Source organism: Trichogramma pretiosum, unplaced genomic scaffold (genome assembly GCF_000599845.2).
Source record: "Trichogramma pretiosum strain Unisexual culture from Peru unplaced genomic scaffold, Tpre_2.0 scaffold98, whole genome shotgun sequence".
Lineage (NCBI taxonomy): Eukaryota > Metazoa > Arthropoda > Insecta > Hymenoptera > Trichogrammatidae > Trichogramma > Trichogramma pretiosum.
Window position 1 is genome coordinate 200,230 of NW_019641709.1, and position 24,574 is coordinate 224,803.

Sequence of the window (24,574 nt, forward strand, 5' to 3'; positions counted from 1 at the left end):
TGTTCCAATCACTTTGGCATATTTTTTTTCTGAAAATTTGGACAATTTCCAACAAAAAAGTTGCTGGGCACTTTTACTTTTGAATCATTCTACTTTAATCCAGGAATTATTTGAATATTTGTGATTTTTCATGAATTTTAAAAAAACCCTAAAATGGCCAACTTCGGGCCCCTGAAAAAGAGTGATAGATGGTCCCAAAAATTCTAATAAAATTTGGGGACATTTCTGACATCGGAAACAGCAAGTTTTTCATATTTGCAGAAAAAAAAATTTTTTGGCCATTCGATTTCACAGAGAATCGGCCATATATATATTTGACTACATGAATAATCATGCATATTTATCACACATAGATTACATAGATTTACGATATTCGCTCGTTGTGTAAAAATGGTAAATGATATAGATGCGTTAACTTTGTTTCATATTTTGCGCGTCGAAAAAAATTATGCGAAAAGAAGTATAGGACACATCATAAGCTCGATTCATGAAGTGTTCAATAATTTATAATTTCTTTGTAATAAGATAAAATTCAAAGAAAATAGCTAATTGTTTATTACGAGATCGATAGAATAATTTCTCCAATAATAAATGATAAGTTTAGAGTGTCTCTGTTGACATAAATTTTCTCAAACTTTCATTTAACGATTTGTAAATATTATTATACTTATGTTACCTAGCTCGATGTGTAACATCATTACAAAACAATTAGTCGTTGATCAAGTTTCGAGTGATAAACATGGACTTCAGTGATGTATATAACTCTGATGTCAGGTAATTTTTGTTTCGTGAGAATAAAATTTAAAAAAAAATGGCATAATACTTTATATTATTGGGAATATTGCAGAGTGAAGATGGAACCAGATGATGTTTCTCCAATTAAAAATGAAGATTATAAGATAATTGACAATGCATGCGATGCTAAAAACGACGAATTCTCGAGTTTTTGTCGAGAAAATTTAGTAAGTGTTGATGTGGGACTGTTTAGTCAATATTTTGATCAAGTATATTTACTAATCTCATTTCCAGATTTATGGACTTCGTGAAAATGATAAAAATTCTGGACCTAATAACGATTTGGAAATAGAATTCGAATGTAAGGACGAAAAGCTCGGCATTCACTTATTAGTAGTCAAGAAAATCGAGGACGATTATCCAGATCAATGGCAGTCTAAGAAAAATAGTTGCGATTATCAGACTCAAAAGAAAATTAAAGAAGAAATGGTCGACGAAGTAAAAGAGGAATTGAATTTGGATGGTGAACTCAGTGATGCATTTGATGCAAATGAAAAAACATTTGCTCAAAATAGTCAACGCAAAACCCAAACTGATAAGGCACGCAATCGTACCAAATATCCATGTAATATATGCGGTAAAAAATTTGCACGAAAAGGTTATCTCAAGGTCCACATCGATTCAGTACATAATGGTGTTAAACATGAGTGTGGTGTATGTGGAAAGATATTCGCACACAAAGGACATCTCAAAATTCACATCGATGCGATGCATAATGGTATGGCACCTACTTGCGAAGTATGCGGGAAGAAATTCGTAACTGAAGCTGCACTCAAGACTCACATCGAAGCACACAATGGTGTTGAACATCCATGTAATATATGCGGTAAAAAATTTGCACGAAAAGGTTATCTCAAGGTCCACATCGATTCAGTACATAATGGTGTTAAACATGCGTGTGGTGTATGTGGAAAGTCTTTCCCACAAAAATGTTATCTCAAAATTCACATCGATGCGATGCATAATGGTATGGCACCTAAATGCAAAATATGTGAAAAGACATTCACACGAAAAGGAGATCTAAAGAGGCATATCGAGGGGCATAATGGTGTTAGACATGCGTGTGGTATATGTGAAAAGACATTCGCACATAAAGGACATCTCAAAAGTCACATCGATGCGATGCATAAAGGTATGGCCCCTACTTGCGAAGTATGCGGAAAGAAATTTCAAACGAAGGATACACTCAAGATCCATATCGATGGAGTACATAATGGTGTTAAACATCCATGTAATATATGCGGTCAAAAATTTTCACGAAAAGGTAATCTCAAGGTCCACATCGATGGAGTTCATAATGGTGTTAAGCATACGTGTGTTACATGTGGAAAAACATTCACACAAAAAGGAATACTCAAAATTCATATCAATGCGATGCATAATGGTATGGCACCTACTTGCGAAATATGCGGAAAGACATTCACACAAAAATGTTCCCTCAAAATTCACATCGATGCGATGCATAATGGCACCAACATGCGCAGTGTGCAGAAAGAAATTTCAAACGAAGGCTAAACTCAAGATTCACATCAATTCAGTACATAATGGTGTTAAACATGCGTGTAGTATATGTGGAAAGACATTCACACAAAAATTTTATCTCAAGTTTCACATCGATGCGATGCATAAAGGTATGACACCTACTTGCGAAGTGTACGGAAAGACATTCACACTAAAGGGTAATCTTAAAAAACACATGAATTTGATGCATAATAAGACCACTTATTGTAATAAGTGCGGCAAGACATTTTCTCAAAAGGATCGTCTTATAAGTCACATTAAAGCGCAGCACGAAGACATTGATCACGCTTGTGTTTTATGAGGAAAAAAATTTAAACATAGAAAATATTTATGCAGACACGTCAAAAGTGTGCATGAAGGCAATACCCAAGCACGAGAACAATACAAATGATCTTAAAACGTACCTATCAATACCGCGCCAAATGATGAAATATCGAGACAAATAAATAAATTAACAAATCATAAATTAACATATACTTATTTATTATCATATAATAAATAAACATATCATAAATTTTTACTCAGTAGTGATACTCAAAACACGACATATATTATAATTGTCATCGGTACAATGTTAACTGAAACACGACATATAATATACTTATCATAAGTACAATGTTAAATACCGATACACAAGTAAGACTGATCGCAAACAAAAATAACGTTTTTTCGAAGTGGAGATGTGCCGCGAGGTGCAAAACTCAAAATTGCATAAAAAGGCATTTTTTGTATATTAGGATATACGGATGTCGCTAAAAAAGTATACAGCACTCCATCAGCACCAAAACAATGCTATGTAAAATTTTCAGATTGATTGGTTTATCCCTGCATGAGTTATCGCAGTTAGAGTAAAACATCGAAAATTAGCAATATCGAATGTGTACGACTTTGCTGCGCTCAGCATCAATTATTAAATCAAATCAAACTGAACTCCAAGAGAAAAAATTTCTAGTCTTACTTGCGCAATTATGCTTCTTGTATCATTATTTGTATCATTATTTTTACGTTGCCACTTGCAGATTTGCAGTTTAAGATATTCGCCACCTTAAGGTAGAAACTGACTTTAATTACAATTGAATTTTTATACATTTTTTGTAAAATTCATGCAAAAACAAATCAGTATTGGAAAAATAATTTTGAACCAAAATTTCTATATCCGAGCATGAATTTAAATATCTTCCTTTCATTTTGTGTTAAAAATAATGCATGCGTGATTGCATTATCATGAATTTTTTATGCAGTTTCTGCTGTGTGAAAAATAAATCTGTTCTGATAAATGGATTATCAACAAATGTATTATAAAAAAGTTTATCATTAATAACATTCAATAATTTTAATCTGCATTTAATTAACGGTTTTTTTAACGGTGCGTTCTATACTAACCGGTACATAGCCGGATTTTGTATTACTTACAAGGAGAGCCTTTCATCTGCGGGTCACAGACCCTTACCTAACTTGTTGAGGGATCTTCTTGTACATAATAATGAAGCCTCCGATGGTTATTTTATTCCAATAGGCCCTGGAAACTACTATAAAGCACCATAAAGTACATAATATAATATAATGTTTAAAATACTATATGTTAGCGTATAATAATATCAAGTTTACACAGTCAAGTCTAACTTATTGAGAAGTATTTATACTTTGAGTTTTTAATGTCCAAAGCACCTTTTCAATCAACAATCAATTTAACTCAATTGGTTTACTGAAATTCTCAAAGAGCGAATCAATTCCAGCTAAAATGTATCAACTAATATTTATATTAAATCATGTAAAAATGTTTTCATTTATAAAACTTACTGTTCTTTCTTTATCACCTATTTCTGGCTCTCAAAACATACGTAAATTCACTCCAGGTGAGTGTCAGGAATAGGTGAAGAGAAGGGATATATGAGTTATACAAATAAAAAACATTTTCATATAATTTACATCAATATTTATTGTTTGGTACGTTAATTTTAGCTCAAATTGGTGCGCTCTTTAAAACTTACACAACAAACCAATTGAGTTCAATTGTTTATTGTTTGAAAAAGTGTTTAGAATCCATAAAAGTTCATGTACAAATATTTTTGAGACAGTTAGACTTGACCGTACAAGGCCTGATACCAATAAGTGGTATTTTATACATTATATTATATTATATTATATATACTTTATGGTGCTTTATAATGGTTTCCAGGGCCCATTGGAATAAAGTAACCATAGGGGGCTTCATTATTATGTACAAGAAGACCCCCAAACAAGTTTGGCAAGGATCTGTGACCCGCAGATGAAAGGCTCTCCTTGTTAGAAATACTTACGGAATTTCGATTTATGACAAAATCCATTAGAATTTTTATTCTATAAAATTTTTGGTGCTCTTTGAGGCCAGATATAATTTAAAAATTGTATAACTTTGATCGGTAAAATTTAAATGTATCAATGAGGTTTATAACAATATAATAATCATTCCAATCAGCGTATTAAAGGGATACAAAAAACAGTCCTATTCGGATTCAAGTGTCAATGACCGATTAGAAATATAATTTGACTCTCGTCGCGACGTGACCTTGTGCCTACTTATTACTGCAACCGATTACACCTGAAGATCTTATTGAATGATTTTGTATGTGTTTGAATGTAAACATAGATAACGTCATCGAACATGCTACTAGAATTTTCGTTACGATGGTTTTTCCCTCGTCGTTTCATTCTCGAAACAATTATGTTTGTTCAAGGTGTAATAGGATTTTGTCATCGACCGGTTATCGCGTTTCTATTAGAAAAACAAAAATAAGCCACTCGGGAATCGATCGATGCACCTGCGCCGCAGATGTATGTGTCAATTCCAATTATATTTACGCCTTGTGTTAGATCATAATCTAGAAAACATAGAAATTTCGAAAATAATAGAAACGATGTTATAGAAAGCGAGCGAAGAAATTATTATGTCAACGTATAGACCATCACTGGGACTGGTATAAAAAGTCCGGGCAGAAAGTTCAAAGCCATCAGTTCGATCATAGATACGCGCGCTACTACACACCATATCAAAATGCTGAAGCACATCTTCGTCCTACTGGCCGTGGCCGCTCTCTCCATGGTAGGACAATCAAAAAAATTACTCTCAAATTTAGTTAATAATTGAATATTAACGTTTATTTAAACTCAGTTTTTGTTATAAGAATTATAAAGTTAGCCTTTGCGTTTAGCCCAGTCATCGGTATGTCGTCCTAGTGGTCGAAACACCCTGACGAAAATAAAACGTCCTAAAGAATTAAATTGTTTTATATTCAATTCAATCAGAATTCAGATTTAATTAATAATTGATTTTTTATTTCTTAATTAAATATTAGTTGGATTTAATTGAACAATTGGATCAAACTTTTAATGAAATTTAGCTCAATTATTAATTAAACTTTGTTTAATAGAGAATTAAAAATTAACATTATATTACATTTATATCTCTGCCGACGATTGTTTTACTAAAATATAATTTTTTCGTTTTGCAGAGCGTGATCGCCGCTCCACCCCAAGCATCCAGCAGCAGCAGCACGACCCAGGCGAGCACCACCGGTGCCGCCGCCGCCGACGAGACGACGATCGTCCCAACGGAAACGTCGTCCACCGAAGGTCCGGAGTCCGTCGAATCCGAGATCCTCGGCCTGGCCGAGATCCTGTCCGGGGCCGCGAGCGTGACCTTGCAGCAGGAGCGCGAGTCCATCCAGCGGGCCATCAAGTACCTGCAGGACGCGCTGCGCTCGAGCATGAAGGCCACGAGGAACGTCATCCGCGCGGGTGGCAATTTTCTCGTCATCGTGCCCAAGTGGGGCTACAACACCATCCTCAACAAGGAGCCGATCCACAAGCGTCCCTGGTATGAGCGTCTCTCGGAGTCGGACTCGGGACCCAATCCCATTACCGTAGCCGCTATCACAGCCGCCGCCGCCGAAGCCGAGAGACTAGAGGCCCAACTCGCTGCTGCCGCTGCAGCCACTGCCGCTGCCGCCGGAAACGCGTCGGCTTCGGCCGCTGTCGATGTCTCCGTTGCAGGATCCGTTGAAGGATCCGCTGGTGCCGCCGCTGGTGGCAGTGCTTCCGTCGGTGTCGGTTCCGTCGGCGTGTCCGTCGGTGGCTCGGCTGCCGTCAGACCGACCGGCTCGAGCACCAGGAAGTACGACTTTCTGTACCACGACTGAAACTTAAGCCTGTAATCTCGTATTTTTAAGTGCACACAGTATATGTTAATTAATTTTGTAAGTTCGTTTTTGTAAATAAATTATTTTTTGCCACATGCAAAATCTTTGGTATTTCGTTATTTTATATCCAGGGTTGCGAATTGAAAAAATTATTTAATTAACCTAGTGATTAAAAATAGATGTTCATTTATCAATTCAAGTAATTTGAATCGATGAGGTAAATTTAAATCAATTTTAAAACGCAAATAATTTTAGTTATTCAATATTAACTAAACATTGAGAATAAATTAAGATGTGAAAATTAATTCAATTGATTTCAATTGATATTTGAACATCAATTAAAAGTATTTACCATTTAAAATGTATTTAGTTGATTCTCAAGTAACAATTAATAGTATTAATTATTGAAATTCATTCAAATGTTTTTCAAGTTTTAATAATCCTTGATAAAAAAAAACTAAAATTTTCAATTCTATTTATCAATTCAAATCGATTTCACTTGATGAATACTTAATATTTATTATTTAAAAATAAATTGAAAAAAAAATTAAAAACACAAATTAATTGTTTAATTATTTTTTTATTCAAACTCTGATTAATAATGTATAGAAGAAAAATCAATAAACCATGATTTTTTTTTTAATATTTCTTTATTTTTTAAATACTCCTTTCATTTTTCTGGTAGCATATGAAAATTATCGACATATTAACGATCAGTGTTGTGAACAGAGAATTATAGAAGAAAGTTTCATTTATAATCTCCCCCTGCACGAGAGGATGATGATAATCGCAAACACCACTTTGACGCACGTACATTACTTTTTTTTCATCATTTATTTACCTATTTTTAGTTTTTTTGTCGTTTTGTTTACTCGAAGAGATGTTTTACACATTCGAAATTTTTTTTCTCATTGTAAAGATGCCGTGTATGATTTATTTGAAATAAATTTAAGTATTTACACATGTTCACGAGTTTATGCGATTGCTTTTTTATTGCCTCCAACCATCATCGGTATCTATTTTAATTATTTTTTTTTGTTTAATGTTTCTCCTCTGTCTCAGAAAATACGGTAAAATTTTTTTTCACAATAGTATAGAGCTTAGAAATAGACGTGTTCTTTGTTTATTTTTTTTATCATACACAATAAAAATAGATGGTTTGAATGCCTCGAGGCTCTCTTATGTCAATTTGCGATTCAGTGCCAAGCATTTGTTTTAATTATTTTTTTTTGTTCGATAGCCTTTTTTTTGGGGAGAAAAAAATTTTCAGCAGAAGTTGGCTCGTTATAGTTCAAACGTTTCGTCGTCCGTTTTATCATTATCATTATTATTTTTTTTTTCAATATATTTATATTTATATGTATAATTAGTTCCTACGATAGAGCCTGCTATATCGTATTTGGCTATACTAAAATCTTACTCGATCTGTAACACTTTTTTTTCTTTATTTAAATTGCGTCGCGTACTTTCCAAGATAAATCAATTCTTCTATTCGCCCCTCCCGAGAAATTCCAAAAAGAAAATCATATCGTTACATCGTTACACTCTTGCGCTCTGATTTATTTTAGAAGCTGAGCTATTCATTTCGTATGTTGTGCATTAGGCAATTCCGTGAGAGAAATTTGACAAAAATTTTCTTTTTTTTTCAATGATTTGGTCTTGCGAACTCAAAATGGCAAGTATATTTTTAATTAAGTGATTTCAGGCGATTGTACGTAGTTTTTTTTGTAAGTGCTTTTTTACTTCAACGATTCAACTTTCTTCCTTAAGAAAAACAAAAAACTTAAATAATACGACTATGGTACGGGTACGATTCGAAAATTAATATTTCTAACGAAGAGCATAATTCGGTATTAAGATTTTTTTTATTTGTCGAACTATATTGCTTGATATACTTTCGATCGTTTTAACCAGCGAGTAATAGATTTCAATATAACCAACATTTGACGATCGTACACCAGACGATCCTTACTTATTTTCTCTCTCGACGACAAAAAAAAACCCTGTCGGTGTAAATATTACATCTAATGAACAGTGGTTTTTGTTTTTTTTTTTTTTTTGCTTTTCGTTAGGTACACCAATGTATAACAGCAGATAAAATTTTCTCAGACGATCGCTTCGAGCTAACAATTGTGAAACATAACAAAGCGGATTAATTAAAAACACAAGTATTTTAAAATTCAACGAAATTATCCGACTATATAGCTTTTATTTTTTTGTAATACGCATCGCACGTTACAACTCACACTCGCACACATCGTATAATCGCAATCGCACTTCTAAACAATTCATTTTTTTTCTTATAATTCGTCGTATGCATTTTAGTGAATAATATATACATCTTTTTCTTCATTTCCTTTTTTATTTTTGGTTTAATTACAATATTATGTACATCTAGTATTGCTGCTTTGGCAACCCCCGTTAATTTGTTTCGGCGCCGCGCGACTGGTCGGCGGGGGTTCGTTTTAAATATTTTTTTTTGTATTTTATCATTTTCTCCTATTCGTGTGTTTTTATAGCATGATTTTTCTTCGGCTTAGGTCCTGTATATCAAATAAACTTTGTCGAATGTGGATCAAATCATATAAATTCGAGAAGTGTTAAGGACAATCGGTCTCTATTCGAAACGTATACTCAAACATCGAAAAAAAAATATTACAGAATTTTCCTCTTTCGCTGTAATGGTGCTGAATAAACCATACGAACGCTCATACAAACATCGGGAAGATTGCAAGTACTTTATAAACATGTTTTTTTTTCAAGCAGGTCTATTCGTCAAAAAGTGTTTAATATTTACAATTATGCCTATTGACGATTGAATTGTTTTTTATTACGTTCACTGGCTTGGCAGTATTTATTATAATAGATGATATATTTTCATGAAACAACTTATGCCATTTATAATAAGAGACAAGCGTATTCAAACGAAACTGTTTTTTTACTTGTTTTCTTTTTTGATTGATTGAATCGTTTTGATCGCTCGTAAATATAAATTATGGTCGATTGATAAAATGTCTTTTTCTTTTGTTAATTAGGCCTACTTAAAAATTACAAAAAGATATAGCAACGATTTGCTTCATGAGCGAGTTGTGCTGAATTATTGAAACTTAACAAAAATTCAAAAAGCGTATAATCGTACGCGCTCGCACTATTTTTCTTACTTTATTTAATTATGTTATTTTTTGTTTTGTTTAATGATAGTATAGAAACTTTATCTATAGAAATTTACAAATTTGTTTTTTGTCGTATATCATTCCACGCTTGTACCATTGAAAATTTTTCGTATCGATCTACGTGTATGGTGAATTTTTTTTTTGGTTTCCATCCACTCGTCTCAACGCAAGTCGATTTGGTTTTCGTCGGTGATTTTTTTATTTGACTTTTGCCTATCGAACACATACAGAATTATGCGAAGCACGATACGCGTTTTTGAATATAATTTTTCACCTATTAATCTATGCTTTTAACTTTTTTTATATCTGTCAAGTCCCAACATACTTTATTATACATTTTGTTGTTCGTGTGGTTGTTGTTCTTTTTTTTTTTCATATATTCCTACATCTTGTAATATTCACCTCGTCTTAAATTATCATTACAATTATTATTATTCAAGTGTAAAAAATGAACGAGAATACTTTCTTCATTATTTTTTTTGTTCATACAGTTATATAGCTTTTTACATCAGTCGCTCGACAGTAACGAGACTTTTACAATAATTTTTCGAATCTTACAAGCAATCCTCTGTAAAGACAGTATAATATACGTATTAATAATTGTTTTTCTAACTATAATTATTTTAACGTCTTCATTGGACGACTTAGTTTTACATATCGCATTCTTACTTCTTTTTGGTTTTTTTTTAATAATATGTTGTCTGTTTTTATACTCGTACATCGAGTGGCAACGATTTCAATATGCAGGAAATTATGATACAAAAAAGAAAATGTCAACGCTCCGGCGCCAATTCCTTAAACGTTACGCGTTATTCAAGGCTTAAACGTAATTAAAATTAATCAATTCATTTTTTCATCAAATAATTGCACGATATCTATACGTATCACATGAGATTCTTATGTTAATCGTTTTAACAACGCGTTGGTGATTTTTTTTCTGCCGATTCTCACGAGTTATTATTGTAATATATAAAAAAAGGGAAATATAGGGGGGAGAAACAAAAAATCTCGAAACTGTCGTATCCTGTCTATGTGTGAGTGTATGTGGGTGGTATGTTGTATGCTCATGGCAGGCACCCGCAAGCTTTATATCCTCTAAAGATATTTATCGCTTTACTATAACTTTCTCATAAATATCTCACCCTTGCCCTCGATTAATGTTCTGCGCTCGGCTCTAACGATATTTTTTTTTGTTCGGTTACTATACATTATATCTCGAAAGCTAAGAAAAAGCTTCGTGCAAGCGTGCCTCTATTTTTCCTCGTTGGTAAATCGACTTGGCCACACGTTATATTTCGTCAAATTTCTCAAACTCGAAGCTTTAATATACAACGGATGAACAGTCGCGTTTGTGTTTTTTATTGTAAACTAGTAAAGTCTGACGTTTTGTTTCACGTTTTGTACGACGTGTATTAACAATAATAATAATTCACATCACGAATTTCGTAACCCTGTTAGAAATGCTCAAAAGTAAATGACTAATAATAAGAATTCTTTGTACTTTTACGCCAAATCATGCTATGACTTATACTATTATTTTTACTTTGCCACTTGCAAGTTCACAGATACAAGGTACTCGCCATCTAGTGGCAATGGCTTAAAGTAATACATGTATTACCGTATTTTAAGTGGTTGAAAATTTGTCTAAAATTGTTCAATCAAATAATAAATTGACATTTAAAGATTATTTAAAATGCGCTTAATTGTTGTAACATAATTGTAATGAAAAAATTTACTGAAACTGAGTAAATTAATGGTACTGTATTTTGAAACATTTCAAATGGTAACTTTTTGGTCTTTAAGTCATCATCAATGATGAACATTTCTACCAGGATTAATGAGCGATTCACGGGCTGACAATCGTGACATAATTTTTGTAAAAACTCGTACGTTTAAAGAAAACGAGACAATCCATATTTTACATTGTATACATTGTAATATATAATTTGTGAAAATGAGTCCGTGTGTGTGTATAGGATTATACAAGTTAGGAGTTTAGCGCGAGAAAACGGGACACGTACCCGATTCTCTTCATTTTTTGTCTGTAGCATACTCAATCGCTTGTGTCGTGTATCATATATAATATTACATGTGTGTGTGTGTGTGTGTGTGTGTGTGTGTGTCGCGTCGTGTTCTCGAGGCGAAAAGTATACAAAGTCCGGCAAAACTCAATATGTGTTGGGTACAATAGCCCCGCGATCGAAAATCGAAAATGAACGATGAAGTCGTAATTGTATAGTCGTAGTTTTAAGATAGTTAATAGTTAGTAGTTTAGTTAGTTATCCGCAAGGCCACTTCATATATATAATGTATACAAATGGGTTTTTGTTGAGAGATAATTTCTCGATTTTTGTTTCTGTCTTTTAATTTATTTTTTGACCCGATCTCGTAAAACGACCGCGAAGGCATAAGTTTCTTTGTTTTTTTTCTATTTTTGTATATAGTTCGATCGGCTTATAATTTTTTTTGCTTATTTTCACAGATGTGTATTTTTTTTTCATGTATACTATATTTCGAGGAGAAAACGAAGAAACCCCGCAAAGAAGTCGGTATGTAGAAAGAACACATTTTTGTCATTTTCCCTTTTTTGATGCATATTATTATTATTAAAGACACAGGCGCTTCATATGGCGTTTCAATATACGGTACATAACAAAAACTCGCATTCAACCCCCCTTGTTTGTTGTTCTCAGTTAAATTTTTTTTTTGCACATGTACATCTTGGTAATTGTATAATATATATATCAGTGTATTAATGTAAAAATGTTTTCTCGGCAATTAAGGCGCGTAAACTCGCATACGTGCTTTTGGATCTATATATGTATCAATATAGTGGAAAATCACAGCTGCAATTAGATCGCCGTATTTCAATTGTTTTCTTTTTACTTCGCATACACTCTCGCGGGCACACGCACACGCTCTCGCACTAGCCTTTCTTGTGTACACGTAACAATATAATCGTCGTCTTTCATTTATTTGTTTATTTTTTTTCATACGAAAAAAGAGAAAAATCAGCAGATGCAGTTAATTATTTTTTTTTTTCATCATGTATAAGAGTATATCAGTATAATTATGTATAATAATTATTTATATATGTATAATATTAGTAGCAGTAGGCAATGGCTAATCCGTCGTTAATTAATTTGTTTTATAATATTATTCATCTATATTTGCTTTGTTTTCATTTTTTATTTTAAACCTACGTATGTATATAATTATAGGCACCAGCGCGCACCGAGTCGGGCGAACTTTCACAAATACTCGCGATTGGGTCTTGGTGCTTGTCTCTTTTTCGGCGGTTCTTCACTCGCACTAGTACCGGTAGGAGTCCTTGTCGCACTCGACGACGACGGCCTCAGCATCGGCTCGTCGCCACCAGCACCACCTGCACCGGTGCCGTCGTCACCGCTGGGCCCACTTGGCTCCGGCGGCAGCATCTGCGTTGTCTCCGTGGGCTCGGTCGGGCTCACGGGCTGCGAGGCCAACGGGGCCAGGGGCGCCGCGCCCTTGCTGCGCGACTTGCTGCGCCGCTTGCGCAACAGCAGGGGACCGAGCGCCCCCGAGCTCGACGTCGACGACGTAGCACCGAGTGTCGCTTGACCATCGCCCCCGCCGCCGTAAGATGTGCTCGGCTGCTGATCGGCAGCCGTTTCCTGTTGCTGCTGCTGCTGCTGCTGACGATGATGGCTCAGTAGACGCTCCAGCAGAGGCTCCCTGACGCCGCCACCACCACCTGCCCCCGAGCTACTACTGCTGGTGGTGGTAGTGGTGGTGGTGATCGGCTGCTGCTGCTGCTGCTGCTGCGTCGATCCACCGTACTGATGATACTGATGATGGTGATGATGATGGTGCGCGTGGTGCGGATGATGGGGCGGTGGTGTGGGCGCCTTGGAGCCGGGCGACCTCGTGATAGACGGCGACGACATCGCCGAGCTCGCCGAGATCTGCAGGTGTTGCTGAGCTCGACTGGGTGACGATGCCGCGATCACCGAGATCTGCTGCGAGGCAGTCAGGGCGGGCGACGAGGTGGACGACGACGAAGCCGTTGTAGCGAACGACGAGCAGCCCGGGGTGGACGGCGTGGGCTGCTGCTGCTGATGATGATGCTGAGGCTCCTTTTCCTTGGGCGTTGTGGAAGGCGACGGCTCGCTATGGATGAACCAATAGGTTTTACTGAGCTTGGACTAGTATTGTTTTTTTTTCTTTTGGAGGATAACAACGGACACGCGAGTGTGGATTGTATTCAAAACTTACACGTGCACATATGATCGGACGTATATATGAACAATTTAAAAAAAAATCTGAAGGTAAAAATAATTGAAAGAAAATTCATTTTTAAGCAGATACGGACGATTGGAACTTTCTTGTAAGAGTCTTTGGAGTAAGAAAAAATGGTAGCACGTCCAACGATCTAATAGATACTGGAGTTGTAAAGACTCAAACTCCACAAAAACCAAAATCATCATGAAAAATTCTGAAAAAATTGAAGCATGTTCCTCGATCTAAGACATTTTTGTTCTATGAAAGTTTTTTTCTAAACTCAACAGTGGTCAAGAAAAAAGCCAATTAGTTTAAAAGAAAAGTTTATATATAACCAAAATATCTTAATATTGATAATTTAGGTCGTCAAGGGGTTCAAGTCTTATGTGTATTCTGCCTTACTCCTTAGGCTCTTAAAAGCAATTTTTAATTTTTGGTATCTGCCTACAAACCAATTTTTTTCATTTCTTTTACCTCCCTAATTGAAGATAGTTTTTTGGAATTGCTCATAATTTTCACACTCGGAGAGATGGATATCAATGATAATTGGGATGTTACAATTGCTCTAAGTTCGTAGATATGACTCTGTTTTTTTTTCTTCAAGTTTTAGAATTGATATGGACTTAGGATTGTATAGAGGTATGTGGGCTATACCTACCACTTGTGTCTGTAAAGCACACCAGCACGAACCCAGTTTCTGATCAAGACCCAATTCCTAAATGACACACAAATGTTTTTTTTGCATGATTCATGAATTCATAAGTACAGATTTAACGAGACTTTTTTGTTTTTAAAAACAATAGACGACGAGAACAACGATTATTGCACAAAAACAAGGTGTCTTTCCCGATATTCGCTCAACTCTGCATTAATTTTTTATAGAGGCACAGAACTTGAGTACTATTAAACCGTCAGTATAAATTGTTGAACGAAAATTGAGATAGATCCCTGAAATGGAACATCAAAACCAGAATAAAAATAACAATTCGCATCGCCGTTTCTCGAAATATTTACTTTTCTAAACGTTTACGTTGATTTTTAAGCTAGTAAGCGCTGATAAACCGCTTGATTTACCATCTGGCTTCTGTTAACAATGACTACTTTTCATGTTTAAAAATTATTTTTACCTTGCGACGAATGAATAAAAATCAAGTGGAAATTAAGACTACTTTACACCGATTAAAATGAAAACAAAATTTCAATTCGATCGATTGTGCATATTACGTGGATTATTTACGTGTGACATTATACATTTACTCGGTCATTAAAATCTACAAAAGCTCGGGGATACTTCAATCTCTTTGATGGGATAATTAATAATATACACATCAAACGATTATTAGGTACACTACATTCATTTGCCAAGTATGCCATCTATATATCACATGCGCACATACAGAGATAGAGATAGAGAGAGAAAGATATAGAGAAACAGAGATAGAGAGAGGGAGAGAGTAGAAATTACAGTCGTACCACGTTATATAGGACTTTCAAATTGCCAAGTTGAAAGTACCTTCCGAATTAATTAAAACGATATTTTCAACTTGCCAATTACATGTGGCAAACTTGCAAGAGAGATAGAGGGTCATGGCCGATTTTCCTTTCGCCGAAGTAGGCATTCAAACTAACCACACTTATACACACACATTTAGACATATAGATGTATACATACATATATAGTAAAGGAAGCGGCAAAGGGGGATTATTACATTGAAAATTGATGATTACATGATAGTCAATCAGGGAATTCGTGCCAGTTGGTGCAGTAAAATGGTATACAATATATATATCGGTATAGTAAATACATGTAATATTTAGTAATAATAATATATTCTGTAAGTCATCTGTTGCAGAATATTCAAAACCAAATTAACAATAAATCATACGTAAGATACATCTACTAACTTAGAGCAAGAGGTTCATACATATAGATATTATAAATATAGAACATATAGAGAGTGAGATAGAAAGAGAGAGAGAGAGAGAGAGAGAGAGAGAGAGAGAGAGAGATACATGGAATAGGTCAGTGATTTACATCTTCGTGCTTCAGCTCTTCAAAAGGAGGTAACGATGATAACAATCATGTAAGTGCACAAGTCGTTAAAATATATATATCTATATATATCATAGTAGTATGTGATACGTATCCATTATAAAGTTGACATATTAAAGCAAATGATTCAATCCATTAGAGCTACTAATACTGCTGCTACTTCTACTACTACTAGTATATGTGCTACATCGAAGGGTTTTCTAATGTGCAGAGATTCTCTATAGCTACTTTATATTATATAGCTTTGAAAGTTTCAACTATTATGTAAGGGGGACTAAGTGAAAAGTATACACACATATAAGACGATCGCGACCCTCGCGGGGCAATTATCGTTCGTCGCCGCACGCGGGTTTGTAATGATAATTTTCAATTCTCTCTGTGTGAGATCGATGAGGATCGAAGGTGTTTCTTTTTTGTTTATTTTAAAATTACACTTGGAAAAACCTTCAGGGTAGATCCATCAAAAGTGGACATCTGGATAGGAAAAAAGATATTTTGCGGCCATAATAAAATTATTTGCAATTTTCTTTTTCTGGTCCAACTGTCTACTTTTGATGGATCTATCCTAAAGATTTTTTTAAGTGTAATAGACTCTCTCAAAACCGAATCTCGCCGCAAACAAGAAAGAAAGCCTTCTTTGAGCTGGAATTGTCAATCATGCCCCGATCTATTAAGTTTCACACAGAGTATTTTATTCTCCACTATTGTTTATACATAATAATAAACACAATTTGCTCACGTGGTCACCGGAAAATTGAAAGTATATAATCAAGTTTTTTTTTGTCAATGACTCACTGTGCCAAAGCTATTTTTTCTAAAATTATAGTTAGAAAATAAAAGTAAAAAAAGTTGAAAATAAAGTTTAAATCCGTTTCATTTTATCAAATAAATCGAAAAGTCAAAAATCTGCTTAAAGAAAACTTTTAAGATAAATTCTCCTCAACTCAGCGAACTCTTTGATTCGACTTCGAGAGAGTTTACTTTCCACTATAAGTCGAAAACATACCATTTCGAAGGAAACCCCTTAATCGACCAATTTTATAGACAGGGTTAAAAATTTGATTCGTCGATAATTCGATCTCACAGAGGGAGAGTCAAAAAAGTATATCCGCGCGACTCTTCTTATTATACCGTACGTCCCAGCGAACAGACTCACCTCTCGCGCGCCGTGGTCTGCGTGGTGGCCGACACCGAGGGCGGTCTACTGTCGGGACTGCTGCTGCTCGCCTGTGCACTGGTCGGCGTCTGGGGGCTCGTCGGCCCTTGACCACCACCGCCACCACTACACGTCGGCTGCTGCTGCTGCTGCTGCGGGGATCCAGCCCCCGAGGAAGACGACATGCCGGAGGGGCCGGCCACAGCTGCAGCCTGGCTCCTCGCCAGGGCCAGCGCGAACGGACTGCCGCCGGTGGTCATCAGCAGGTTGGCAGGCGGCGGCGCGGGAGGTGGCACGGGCGACGGAGTCGGCGTGGGAGTCGGCGACGGGGTGGCCGGTGTCGTCGGCGCCGGCAGCCTCGTCACTATCTGCGCCAGCAGGTCCTCGATCTTCGCCAGGCGCTGATTCACCCGCTGCACCTCGAGCTTCAGATCGACCTTGACCTGCGTATACGTCAAATATAATAAGATGCGCTTCGAGTTAACGCTAATTACTTTTCGATCGAGCGATATTAATTTAATCATACGTTTCGCTACAGATTTGTAAAAATTATTCGATAATCATGGTCTAAAAAGTATACAACACGAAAGGAATAATGAAATTGAATATGACAATATTCAAAAAAATTCAATAGCATAAATTCTAATTTTGATATAAACGATTTTGATATTTCATTCATTTAATTTGAAATATATTTTTCAATCAATTTTAAATAAATCTGATAAAGCTTATACCGGTAGAAATGTAGTTACGAAATTATACAAAAATGTTTTTTTGACATGTAGGATTATTATTAAAACTGGGCATAAATATGATAAAAGTTTAACGTTTTTTTTATCACATTTTATGGTCATATAATGCTTCAAGTTTTTTTGTTATTAAACGGCTATTTAATACCTGCATGAAATTCATGCAAATTAATAAATAACATTATCATTGACTGTGCTCGAAAACTTTTACTTATGATACAAATGAACTTATCTCATAGACAAAATATTTCAAAACCGCGATTTGACTTATACAATTATCTTTGTATGTATAATATGTATTTTCGATAAATTTTTAAATGGTATAATTTTTGATCATTCGGTCGAATCATTAATATCTCGAGACATACCTCGAGCACCGCCGCGAGTATCTCCCTGTCGTGGCCGCTTTGTCCGATCAGTCCACCGTCGTAGCTCTCGAGGCGGCGCATCTGCAGAGCCGACTGCTTCGAGCTGTCGTGCAGCGCCAGGGCTGTGCTGCTCCCACCGCCGCCGCTCGACATCTCCTTGGACTCGACGTCCTCCTCGATGGTCACCCCGGTGAGCTTGCCGAGCTTCGGGAAGACCTTGTTCGAGCCGACGCCGCCGCTGCTCAAACCCACTCCGAGGCCGCCGACCATCATGGAGCTGGGTCCGCCGCCGCCGCCACCGAAGCGACTGCCGCTACCACCACCGCCACCGCCCCCCGAGTCGCCCCGGTGGCTGAGGCTGCGCTTGAACGTCTCGGGGCCGCTTCCGCCGTCGCTGCCCGAGTCCAAGCTTGAGCTTCCTGCGTGCGAGGAAAATTTACGAATCGATATGAAGAAAAATTGCGTTATTTCGTTGGCTCAAGGTTATACGATACGCTACGATCAAGAGACGTGTAATTTATTTATTCCTTTTGTCGATCTCTGTTTATCAAAAATTGTATAATTTTGTTAAAAGCATATTTACACCTGCCTGTGTCAGAGAGATTGTGTGGATAGCGGTTCCAACGAGTGTTACCTGTCGTAATTAAATGTTTCTCTTCCTACTAGTTACTATCTTGATTAACAGTTTTTACATTATTTACATTGTTGGTAATGAATTGCAAAGCGAAAGTAGACCGCGGCTCCATCCGGCCGAGTATAGCAATTATTTATGTATACGCTGGAAATATGTTTTCACAACTACTCTGAATCAAATATAGAAAGGGGGTTGGTTGGTTGGTTTCAAGCAATTTTACTTGGTATGTAGCAATCGTGAGCGATTTTTTATGCCTTCAATCGTAATAATATATATTATAAATATTTTGAATGAGCAATTCTATTAAAAATTCTTAAAATTCAAGGCGATTGAACTTTTTGTCATTAATAGCATATAATAGATGTTGATAATTGTTCATTGAGGTCCTAGAAACATAATAAAAATTCGGAACCAATGAAAATTAGGTAAATCTATGGTTCGGAACTATTCTCTGACGCTCTTTTTGGCTTTAAGACATATGAATATCTAAAGAAAAATTGACCAGGATTCGAAAAGATGAAATTTACATGTTATAATTTTTGATAATTGTTAACCCGATAATTTTGTGCAATCGTTCAAAGATTACGAGTGAGTTTTTCGAAATTTTATTTTAAATTTTTGGATTTTTCAAGTGATGCGAAAAATTTTGATAAAACTTTTTGAATTAAACGCATTTTAAAATTTAAACACAGTTTACTGTGTAACTTTTGATTTGTTAGGTTGGTTATCGAATTGAGAAAAAATTTCATTTGCGTATTAATACAGCCAGAAAATACCTTCCAAAATTGCTTCATTTACAGCAACTGAGGAAAATTCTCACGAAAAGTTTTATGTCATAGAAAACTTTATTTACGTTGCCTAATTTTACAGTTGTAGTAGTGGATTATGAAGCACTTCAACCATGTTATGATGGGGTTATTATAATTTTTTAGCTTTTATATTATATTATATTGTACAAGGATCTATTGACTCGATATTACAGAGAATTATTTTGAAATATTTAGTTTTAGAAAGCAAAAAAAATCGTCGCTAAGTTAAAATTTCAAACTGGTTCAAATTTAGAACGACAATGTATCAACAGATAAATCGGTAATTACTATATAAACAATAATATCATAAACCATCTTGACATCGTCCGTCAACACACTGATCATGTCTATAGTAAAAATTAATTAGTTTGAATGTTGTCTTGCCCGATGAAACAAGCCATAATACCAAAAGATTTTATAAGACCAGTATAGTTCAGACATTAAAATGGATAATAGTGAGAAAAAATCCGAGGAAGTTGTCTCGGAAAATAATTTAAATGGACACGACATTGTTCCAGACGACAAAAAACATATTTGCGATATTTGCCAGGAGGCATTCACACTAGAATCAAGTATGTTATCACATCGAAACACAATTCACAGTGAACGAAAAGATTACGCGTGTGACAAATGTGAAATGAAATTTGAGTTTCGAAGTCATTTGAGTAGACACCAAATATCAGAACACAAAAGCCACAAAAATTTTGCATGCAATAGATGTGAGAAGACATTTTTGAAAAAATCGAGTTTGTTTACGCACCAAAAATTAGCACACAAAGATCGCGATGATTTTTCATGCAGTAAGTGCGAAAAGAAATTTGAAAATAAATCAACTTTACTCAAACACAACAAAATATTCCACGAAGTCTTCAAAGACTACTTATGCGAAAAGTGCGCCAAGAGATTTGGAAATAAACGTAGTTTGCTTGTGCATATAAAGACAGTGCACAACAAGCGTGAGAAAAAAATTGGACAAAAATTAAAATTGATAAGACACCAAAAAGCAGTCCACGAGGATTGTAAAGATTTTGCATGCGACATGTGTGTGAAGAAATTCGGAAGAAAACTGATTTTGATCCACCACCAGAATACAGTACATGAAGGTCGGAAAGATTATCCATGCGACAAGTGCGAAAAAAAATTTGGACAAAAACAGGATTTGCTCAACCACCAAATAAAATTTCATGAAGGTCGCAGCGATTTTGCTTACAAAAAGTGCGAGAAAAAACATCAAAGAATAGTGCATGAAAACCGCAAAGATTTCGCTTGTGACAAGTGCGAAAAGAAATATGGGCAATCATTGCATTTGCTTCACTACCAAAAAACAGTACACCAATGTCTCAAAAATTATTCATGCGACAAGTGCAAGAAGAAATTTGGAAAAAAACAGCATCTACTTTTGCACCGAAGGACAATTCACGAAGGTCGCAAAGATTTCGCATGCGACAAGTGCGAGAAGAAATTTGGACAAAAAATGCAATTGATCAGACACCAAAAGACAGTCCATGAAAGTCGCAAAGATTTCGCATGCGAAGAGTGCAATAAAAAATTTGGACTTGAACATCATTTGCTCAGACACCAAAAAACAGTACACGAAGGTCGAAAAGACTACGCATGCACCAAGTGCGAGAAGAAGTTTGGACAAAAATCGGATTTGTTAAAGCACCAAAGGGTAATCCACGAAGGTCGTAAAGATTTCGCATGCAATAAGTGTAAAAGTAAATTTACGCGTAGCGTAAATTTGTTAAAGCACCAAAGGACAGTTCACGAGGGTCGCAAAGACTACGCATGCGAAGAGTGTGATAAGAAATTTGGACGCAAATGGACTTTGCTGTTGCACCAAAAGACAGTTCACGAAGGTCGAAAAGACTACGCATGCACCAAGTGCGAGAAGAAGTTTGGACAAAAACCGGATTTGTTAAAGCACCAAAGGGTAATCCACGAAGGTCGTAAAGATTTTGCGTGCGACAAATGCGAAAAAAAATTTGGACAAAAATGGACTTTACTTTTACACCAGAAGACAATCCACGAAGGTCGGAAAGATTATGCATGCGACAAGTGCGAGAAGAAATATGTACAAAAATCACTTTTGGTCACCCACATAAGGACAGTACATGAAGGTCGTAAAGATTTTGAATGTGACAAGTGCGAGCAAAAATTTGGAGAAAAAAGGCAATTGCTCAGACACCGGTGGGCGGTTCACAAAGACTATAATAATAACGTATTCGACAAGTGCGAGGAGAAAGGATGATTGTACACTTTTAAATATTGTATTGATACTTATTCAGATTTATACAAAAAATTTTACTGAAAAAAAACAACTAAACTATTTAATTATTTAATTTAAATCAGTTCATATTTTTTGCGTTCTTTAAAATTATAAGAAGCTCCCCCAATTCACATCTTCATTGATACAATTATTATCACTTAGTTGTGCTTCGTTCAAGTAGTTAACTTCGAAATGTCATAACATGACTTAAAAACATTCAATAATTAAATTCAAACTACACAGAAAAACCGCGGATAAGAGCATATCGGTGCTGTGCTGATTCTGATGTTTACGTAAATGCGTTGTATTCGTGAACTCACTGCGTACCTCCCGGCACGAGGTATTTTGCACGTGCATTCCATAAGCTCCGCACGACGCAATTAGCCATAATCGTCTTCGCCAGTCTTTTCGCGTGAGGTTAGCTTGATGTGTGAAATCGAAGTGCGGTGAATTGTTAAGGAAATTTCAAGTCACGAAGATGGAATCCACTTGTTTATTTAACAATGCCATCAGGTATTCTTCATTGTTCGAGAATGATATTGAAAAAATTATTAGAAATTAATACTTGACCTAATTGGGGTTATTTTTAGAGTGAAGGACGAGCCCAATGAGGCAGCCCTTATTGAAAATGATAGCGAAATGATGAATCAGAAACCCGATCTTAAGAACTTTCAAATCTTATCATTTCCGCAAGAAAATTCCGTAAGTTTTGATTATATGTAAACGGCTTTGTATTTGTTTCGTTGTAATAATGTTCACATATCTTTCATTCTTCGACAGACTCATACGCTTCAGCTATGCGAGGAAAATCATAAAATTAAACTTGAAAACGAAGTGCAAATAGTCGTTGAATGTGAAGACGTCAAGCCCAATGTAAAATACGGAACTCAAAAGATTATCAAAATGGAAACCACGGAAGAAGTGAAACAAGAAAGTATTGGCGACGTTGCAGAAGAATTGAATTTGAACCTCGATTGTGAACTAGTCGAACGAAGTAAAAAAAGAAAATTGACGAAAAAGTTTAAAAACGAACATAACCTTACAACACAGATCACAGCGCATAATGATAAAAGTCACGCATGTGATGTATGCAGAAAGAAATTCTCAACGAAAAATTATCTCAAAACTCACATCGATATTGTGCATAATAAAATCACTCATACATGTGGTATTTGCATAAAGAAATTCTCAACTAAGAGTAATCTCCAAAAACATATTAATGCAAAACACATCAAAATCAAACATTCATGCAGTATATGTGAAAAGACGTTCGCACATCAGAAGTCTCTTAAGGTCCACATTGATGAGATGCATAATGGCATCAAATATACATGTGATACTTGCGAAAAGACATTCGCAACAAAGCAAAGTCTTAAAATCCACATTGATTCGACGCATGATAAAATCAGACATGCATGCAATATATGCCAAAAGACGTTCTCACAAAAAAATAGTCTCAAAATCCACATAGATAGAACGCATAAAGGTTTCACTCTCTCGTGCGACACATGCGGAAAGACGTTCGCACATAAGGGGTCTCTTAAGATCCACATTGATGAGATGCATAATGGCATCAAATATACATGTGATAAATGCGGAAAGTCATTTTCACAAAAGGCTTATGTGAAAACCCACATCGATGCAGTTCATAATAAAATCGCATATTCATGTGATGTATGCAGAAAGAAATTCTCAACAAAAAATTATCTCAAAACTCACATCGATATTGTGCATAATAAAAGCACTCATACATGTGATATATGCGAAAAAAGATTCGCATCTAAGAGTAATTTCCAAAAGCATATTAATGTACCGCACGTCGGAATCAAACATTCATGCAGTATATGTGAAAGGACATTCACACGAAAGGGTCATCTCAAAGACCACATCGATGAGGTGCATAGTGGTATTAAATATGCATGCGATAAATGCGGAAAGTCATTTTCACAAAAGCGTTATCTGAAAATCCACATTGATTCGACGCATGATAAAATCAGACATGCATGCAATATATGTCAAAAGACGTTCTCACACAAGAATAGTCTCAAAATCCACATAGATAGAACGCATAAAGGTTTCACTCTCTCGTGCGACACATGCGGAAAGACGTTCGCACATATGGGGTCTCTTAAGATCCACATTGATGAGATGCATAATGGCATCAAATATACATGTGAAAAATGAGGAAAGATATGTTCAAGTAATGGTTTTCTCAATAGACACTTTAATAAGGTGCATTGCGCACGCATTACAACTTGATGAATGTATTTAATTATGTTGAGATGTATATATTATCATGAGTTCTTCTAATGTTAACACACACCACATCAGGTAAAAAACAATGTCCTAGTTTTAAAGTAATCAATAAATGTTTTGAGAAATTAAAGCATATTCTTCATTGTTAGCAAATAAAATATCCACGTCAATGTTTTAATACAAGTCACTTTTCAGCATGCTTCGCTCGCTCTAGACAACGCAAGCTTTGTTTTACGGTTTAATTACGTTTATGGGAACGGAAACACTTGTAAACTGTTTACGCTATATTTTAGTCGTCAATTTTTTCAAGTACATCCTATGTTCACTATGAATACAGTATATTTTTCTAAGGA

General features: G+C 35.6%; 2 protein-coding genes across 5 annotated transcripts in view; one reads left to right on the forward strand and one right to left on the reverse strand.

Annotated features, from left to right (window-relative positions):
- The first annotated feature begins 2,428 nt into the window (after positions 1-2,428).
- LOC111694558 (glycine, alanine and asparagine-rich protein-like) lies at positions 2,429-6,517 on the forward strand. The gene is made up of 3 exons (XM_023463154.1): positions 2,429-3,366; positions 5,223-5,398; positions 5,808-6,517. The coding sequence occupies exons 2-3, from the start codon at positions 5,351-5,353 to the stop codon at positions 6,492-6,494; spliced, it is 735 nt and encodes a 244-aa protein (XP_023318922.1). The 5' UTR covers positions 2,429-3,366; positions 5,223-5,350; the 3' UTR covers positions 6,495-6,517.
- Positions 6,518-7,804: 1,287 nt separating this feature from the next.
- Positions 7,805-24,574, reverse strand: part of LOC106649168 (potassium voltage-gated channel protein eag) — a 127,969-nt gene continuing 111,199 nt past the window's right edge. For 3 of the 4 annotated variants that reach the window (XM_023463153.1, XM_023463152.1, XM_023463150.1), the window contains 4 exons: positions 18,254-18,672; positions 17,137-17,579; positions 14,586-14,642; positions 7,805-13,816 (listed from right to left, as the gene is read on the reverse strand). In XM_023463153.1, coding sequence (XP_023318921.1) covers positions 12,919-13,816; positions 14,586-14,642; positions 17,137-17,579; positions 18,254-18,672 — 1,817 coding nt within the window. In that variant the 3' untranslated portion in view covers positions 7,805-12,918. The remainder of the gene's footprint in view (positions 13,817-14,585; positions 14,643-17,136; positions 17,580-18,253; positions 18,673-24,574) is intronic. The other variant, XM_023463151.1, reaches the window with a different exon arrangement.

Excerpts from the sequence above, each read along its gene's own strand:
- LOC111694558 (XM_023463154.1), top strand. The coding sequence starts at position 5,351 with ATGCTGAAGCACATCTTCGTCCTACTGGCCGTGGCCGCTCTCTCCATG. Across the intron at positions 5,399-5,807 it reads CCGTGGCCGCTCTCTCCATG|AGCGTGATCGCCGCTCCACC; the intron begins GTAGGACAATCA and ends TTCGTTTTGCAG.